The sequence below is a fragment of the Solea solea genome, chromosome 1 (genome assembly GCF_958295425.1).
Source record: "Solea solea chromosome 1, fSolSol10.1, whole genome shotgun sequence".
In the NCBI taxonomy this organism is placed as follows: domain Eukaryota; kingdom Metazoa; phylum Chordata; class Actinopteri; order Pleuronectiformes; family Soleidae; genus Solea; species Solea solea.
Window position 1 is genome coordinate 15158574 of NC_081134.1, and position 6946 is coordinate 15165519.

Here is a 6946-nt window from a genome sequence, read left to right on the forward strand (position 1 = left end):
AATGCATAATTAGGGAACTATTGTTACAGCTACATCAGTCTTTTATTTACATGGTGAACATCATAGAGAAGCAGCGCAAAAATCTACAAACATTTTATAGATGAACTCTATATAAATATTTACAAAGACCAGACTTAGTTAACTTGTCTCACTTGGCTTTTTGTGGTTTGTCAAACTGTTTGACACTTGAGTGTCCTTAAGCCTCAGTGCATGAAAGTAGAAGCGAAAAATCCAACCCTCTCTCCGCTAACTTAATTTATGACTCGCCAAATTTACACCGATTTCACCTTCAGTCCTATGATTAAATGTAATTGCAGTTCACTTGGAGCAGGAAGAACTGTTATATTGTGGCTGCTTTTGTCTGGCAGAATGATTAGAGCAAATTCAGAATAGATTCATGCGAGAGTATAGACGAACGAGCAGAAAGCAGAGACGGATAAAGAGCATTTTTATGATCAACTCCTTTACAAAGCCTTCGAGGCAATAAAACCCATTTTAAGTTCAAAATGAAGTCGAGCATTGAGAGGCATTTCTCTCCGTTCCTAAATCACAGCATTTTGTTGAGCCCAGTGTTTGAACACAGGGCACCTAGAGGCACTTCCCCCTGCTGACTGTTCTATATGACAAAATTATTTATGAACCAAAATGAACCTTCTAATCAGCAAATGTGCTGCACATGATGCTGATTCAAAGCTTCGTGGAAAATTGCCGCATTTGAAGTCAGATAGAAGTATATTTGATAGAAAGTGTGTTTTTTTACTATTATTATTGACATAATTTCATTATTCTGACACTTAAGTTTCTGAAAAGTGTTATGTTCTTCTGTAAAACAATACTCAAAAAAAGTATGTGAACTCTCCTTTAATATATACGTGTGTGTATATATATATATATATATATATATATATACACATATATATATTAGTGAGGTCAGTGGAAGTTATGTTCAAAACTGACAGACAACTTCAGTTATCAGAAGTTGTCTATGTCAGTTTTAATATTTTTTTAAATTATGATACTGACACTAATTAAAGAATGTAATGATGGAAATTATTATTTTCTTGGCCACTCAGACACAGTTTATGCAGAAAATGTGTCACTTGAACAGTAAAGGCAATAGTGATCACTCCCTAACTACCTGTGGACCCACAATTTGACCAGCACCGTGTCTGTTTTTTCAACCAGACATTTTCCAGATGTTACCTGTCACTCACTCTGGTGTCCATTCATATTTGCTGTATTTTATCATCTGTTTTCCTCTAAATGATGTTCTCATTTAGAGGAAAACGCAAGCCGAAGCTTGTGTTTACTGACGTTAACAAGACATAAGTAGACTAATTTTCCCCAAAGGCTTTCATTCAAATTGAGTTCTGTGTCTTCACAACAGTGACAAAACATCTACTGTAACTGCTCATTTCACTGTATCACATGGGGATCAGTGATCATGTTCAAATAACGGCTCAAAGCACTAAAACAAACCACTAGACTCTCTAAATGACTTCTAAAACAAAGACCGAAACAAAATCTTAAAAACCTCTCTTCTTCTTCTTCTTCTCCTCTGCTGCTGTTTTAATTCAAAGCATTCAAGCAGCTTTAACTTCACTACAGACGTTTCCGTTTGTCCCTCAGGATGTTGAATCTAACAGTCGGCATCCAGCTTTCTTGACAGCTCTGTTTCTTTGTTGTGTTAAAAAAAACAAAAAACATCTCATCTTTAAAACAATCATCTTAAAAACAAAACCCCAAAACATTTAAAAGTAGGTTGTTGTGCAATTGTTTCTTGAGACATGTAGACAAGTTGTGTGCTTGTGTGTGCGCATGAATGATTGTGATTCTGCATGCTTGGTTGCCTCAGGTTCAGAAACTGGTTTGATTGCAGATGTGGGAAGAAGAACAGTTTCTTTTTAGTTGAAGCAGATTTATGTTGACTTAAGCCGACTGTAGTGGCCAAAGGACACTTAATTCCAAAGCCACTGAATAGTCGTTCCAATTGGCTTGACTCGTAGGTACTGTTTTAACTCATCACTCACGAAGATGAGACGGAGGTTGTTGTGCGGTGCCGTTACTTCATGGCTGATATTTAGAGAATGTCCCATTTTTCTGACACAGGGTTTTGCTTACTATGCTCTTCTCCATTCATGCCATGCTGTGTGTTTGTCTGCCAACTGTATGCCATCTTCTTCACTTCTCTCTCTCATACTCAGTAACGAGTCCATTGTCACATCTCCACTCTAACAGCCTGACAATGAATGAGGTGATGCATTTAGTTGCTTGTGACACTATTTTTTAGTTTGACTTTCATTCTCTGCAATGATTGTCCACGGGTCTGACTGACAGTAACTGCCTTGTGCCTTCTTCCCCCTGCTTATTAAGAGGGGAAAAAAAAACCTTCACTCCTTCACTGCTACCATGGAGAAGAGAACACGCTCTCACATTATTCCCCACTATTCTAACTAATAGCATTTGCACTGTGTTTATTTTCATTTCACTCACCCTCACCCATCTTTCTTTTCATCATGTCTATTCCAGGAGTTTCCAGAGAACCCAACCAGCCCTGGTGTCACGCCTAATCATGCCCCCAGGTAGCACACCCCATCAATAATAGCTGCTCCCTCCCATGCTGTCCCTCTTTTTCATACTAGACCATCTCATACATCATTTCTTTCAGTGACTACAAATGATTTGGTTGGCTTTAATAGACGGCCATCAAAAAAAAAGGGGGGGGGGGGGGGGTAATAATCTGTCTTATCTATCTGCAGTGAGCATTTATTTATGTACTTACCTCTGTGTCAGGACAGGTTAGTTTGGTGTGTGTCTGTATTCATGAAGACATGAGTTGGTTGGATTCTCCAAATGCATAAAAAAAAAATTTGACTGTGCAAAACTCGCTCCATCCGCTAAATAATGACGCTTCCTTTCCCCTTAGGTTATAACGCAGTCCTCCTGTGAGAACAGACGACATATTTACTCAGTTATTGTACAAAAGAGCGGTGAGAGCCACGTGAGACCCATTTGTTTCCCTGCAGCCAGATAACGTCACTCGATGCATTTCTTTGTGACGTTATCACACGTTTGCACTGAGTTAGTTGACACGGAATATAAACGATTCTTTCTCTGCTGGAATAGCCATTTTTCATCGACATTTATTTTTTTGTAATGCACACACAGGGAAATGCAGTCACATGTGGATGTTTTCAACGTCCGTAACGTATACAATTTTTATGTGTTAGTGTAAAAACAAAGTCTAAAATGTGCTGTTTTCTGTCTCCTGTCCCTCCTGTCATTCACCTTTCTCCACCTCCCTCCCATTTTCCAACTTCATTCAATGAATTACATTTTTGTTTTCGCTAAATGTCTCTTCTCCACCTCTTCTCTGCGTCCGTCCATGATCATTTCGGTTGCCGTTATTTTTACCTGTGCATCATTTCTTTTACTACTTCATCATCATCGTCATCGCCCTTCCCTTAACCCGGTTGAACTCGTCTTCCCTCCTTCCCCCCCCTCTGTTTTGCAGAGCACCTGTGACACACTCCGGAGTCACTCGGACAGTCTCGGATTCACGCCGAACATGTTACCTCGTCACCCGACTCTAGGCAACTTTGAGGAGTTTGCTTGTTGACAACATTTAAGTAGGGGACGTGGGTGGGGTTGCACACCTGGGGACTTGACAGCAAACTGTGAAATAATTTGTGTATTTAACAGAAAAATGGGTTGATTGTATAACTCAAACACACATATAGTATAGAGTTTATCAATGCCTGAATAGAAATAGAATACTATCATCAGAGAAAAAAAAAGAAAGAAAGAAAGAAAGAAGAGAAACCACTTCCAAAACAGAACTCAGGTTTAACTGCCATGTCAAGGCATCAGCATTAATTTATTCATGTTTCATTTTTTTTAATGGAATTGCTTTTTCTTCTCCAGTCACTTTAAAGGTTCATACAATCACTGAAGATAAATAATAGTGTCCAAAAGTGACTCTAACCTGTGTTGAGGCGAGTTACTGTTGTGCTAGTTTTCCTGTGATGAAAAGGTTAAAAAAAAAAAAAAAGTGGGTAGGTGTGCGTAGCTTATCAGTGTTGTGTCTCCGGCATCTAACCAATGCTGTATTGAGTGACCTTATACCTGTCACTAGTTAGAACAGGAGTCTTTTTAGGAAATCTGCTCCGTTTGACGAGCCGATTGTTGGAGAAAAGAGCTGCTCAGACCCGAATCAAAACACGAGACCTGTGTTAAATGTTGCCTTTTGCTACTTTGAGGCGTTGAATTGCCTCATTAATTATACAACTGTGCTTATTCAATTTAAAAACAGAGGAGGAACTTGACTTATTTGTATATATGTAAGTATTAAGTTTTGTTCCACATGAACCCTGACTCACTGTGTACATACAATTCATTAAGGTTTAAAAAAAACAAAAACGGAGCGAGTCAGGAAGAATGAAGGCTGTTGATTGTATCTTTATATAGCTGACATTTTTATTTCCATTTATATTTCCCATTTTTCTGGGAAAAATGTTGCCATGGTGACCGTCACAAAATAGTACTAGCATTAAGCATGCTGTAAATGTTGGCCCCTATTTCCTCTGAACCATCAGACCAAAAACAGCCGGGCTTTCTTCTGCCTTTTCTAATAATTGTGTTTGCTCCTTATCGTGTCTTAAGGGTGTTCATCAGCACAATGATAGTAATCTATTCTCTATTGAACATGAGGGGAGTTTAAAAGGCCTGTTAGTGACATTCCTTCACTTGGCAGAAATGTGTAAATAAATGCGACTAAATGCCATGATGATATATATATCTATATATATTTATATATAGATATATATATAGATAGATATAGTTTTCTGGTTATTATAATATTACCCCATGACTGAAAGCTGGAGACTTATTATATCCATTAGAATTGCCTCAAAACATCCAAACCACCATGGGCCTCAGCGTCATTCAGTTAAGTTGATTTATAACAGCAATGCATTGTACAATTTTACCACTGTAACCTATTATTAATAATACTATTATTATTATTATTATTATTATTATTCCAGAACATGTATTAAGTCACAAATACCAGTTTGTGATGTATAAATGATCCAAGTATAATAAACTCTATATTTACCCATCTTACTCATGTACACAATGTTCCTTCTTATCTTCATGTCGCTCCACTTTGTCTCTGCTTAATTCACTGTTGTTTGAATCCTTGACACCACAGTTACGGACTTGTAGGTACACTTTCGCACCCATCCTCTATAAATACTTTATTGAATTCTTCTTTTTTTTTTTTTTAAATAAAAAAAAAAATGTGAAACTTTCAAGTATAATGCCAAACCAGATGTGAGTGGTGTTCATATTATTGTAGCTTTATTACTCTGTTGTCTGTGTATTAGATGACTGTTGATGTGAAGCACAAACCCTTGGAGATCAGCCATCACTTGAAAGCCAATGACTGGACGTCTATGGTTGTGACTACCTTTTATGGATGGAGTGTTAACCTCTCACTGTTACACGTGGTCCGTTCACTGCTCCAGCATATTCAGGAATCAGAGCTCCCCGCGAGGAGCCACAGACCACCTTGTGAAGAGACTGGAAATCTTTACCTTTCAGGAAAAATGAGAAAAGGTGAATCAGTGGCATTGAGCAATAAGTGCACTGAATCAGAGGCCACTGTTACTAAAATGAAATGATTTGATTTGGGGATTACCGCATTCAATCACTAACTAAAGGAAATAACACAGATGTGCGATTAGAGATTAAGAGACGCAAATGCCACTTCACGCCACACAATGATCCTATTCTGAAGATGCTGCATTGCCATGATGATTTCAAGTGTGTATGTATCATGTTGTCAGAATAGAAAAGCAAAGTATATATACAAAAAAAAAAAAAAAAAAAAATGACCCAGAACCTACTGTGAACTGTAGGATTTATGTCAGTGTTGCTGGTCTTTACCTCTTCCTGTCACTCCTGCCTCACCAGTCCAAGAACAGCAGAGTGTATCTGAACTGGCAGAAACTATTATTGACCTGTTTATGCTCATTAAGTAGACTGAATCTTACTGCATAGCTATGACCAAGTAGAAAACCATATTCTATACTGTTATTATACTGTACAGAGATTTGAGCTATTTTATTCTTACAGTCGATAATTAAACAGCACCTCGCTCATTTTCTTCTTGCATGAACGCTGTGTATTCCTATTACCCCCGGTCTCTAAATGTAATACTAGCCATGCTTTTCATTTTGTATTGTCCAAAGTGTATTTTTGGAGCCAGATGAATCAAAGCAATGTTCTCCATGTCCCTGCTGTGCACTGTTTATAATGTAATAACAATAAAAACCCTCTTCTAACTAGGCATAGGGATAGCTCTGCAATGCTCGGCAACGGAAAACGTGTGCAGGTAAAAACTGAAATATCCATAATTACACTCAATTACACTTCAATGATTCTAAAATGCTTAGTGAGACTTGCAGTCAAGTACAAAATGTGCCTTTAAGACTGGTTCTTACTGGTGACGCCGAGATATTCACGCTCATGTGGAGAACTGGAGTTGCTTCATCTTCCTCCATGTGCTCTATGTGCATTTTATTGTAGATAATGTGATTTTAACTCTGAGCTGTACAATAAATAGTTATTACACTTAACACTGTGTTACGTACTCAGTCGTGAACTGTCGAGAGCATTTGCCAACTAATCTCTGTTCAATCTCAGTGACATGAACAGTCAACTGTGATTGAACAGATAAGGTTTTTTGTATGAACTCCTCTCGTGAGTTGAACATGCTCGGGAAAATGTAATGTGAAGCCTTTTCTGTGTTCACAGTAAGAATGAATCAATATTTGAATTTAAATGTGACTGACTGTGAATGAAAGCACCACACAGTCACAAAGAAGCTGATGAGCTTTGAGAGTCTAACTTTTATTGTTATGATGAGTCAATTTGTTAATTC

At 37.8% G+C, this 6946-nt stretch overlaps 1 protein-coding gene across 6 annotated transcripts in view; it reads left to right on the forward strand.

Annotated features, from left to right (window-relative positions):
• The window catches only part of asic1c (acid-sensing (proton-gated) ion channel 1c), a 77492-nt gene extending 70851 nt beyond the window's left edge, over positions 1-6641 (forward strand). For 5 of the 6 annotated variants that reach the window (XM_058639323.1, XM_058639340.1, XM_058639333.1 and 2 more), the window contains exons 10-11: positions 2530-2582; positions 3515-6641. In XM_058639323.1, the coding sequence (XP_058495306.1) occupies positions 2530-2582; positions 3515-3593 (132 nt within the window). In that variant the 3' untranslated portion in view covers positions 3594-6641. The remainder of the gene's footprint in view (positions 1-2529; positions 2583-3514) is intronic. The other variant, XM_058639315.1, reaches the window with a different exon arrangement.
• The last annotated feature ends 305 nt before the right edge of the window (positions 6642-6946 follow it).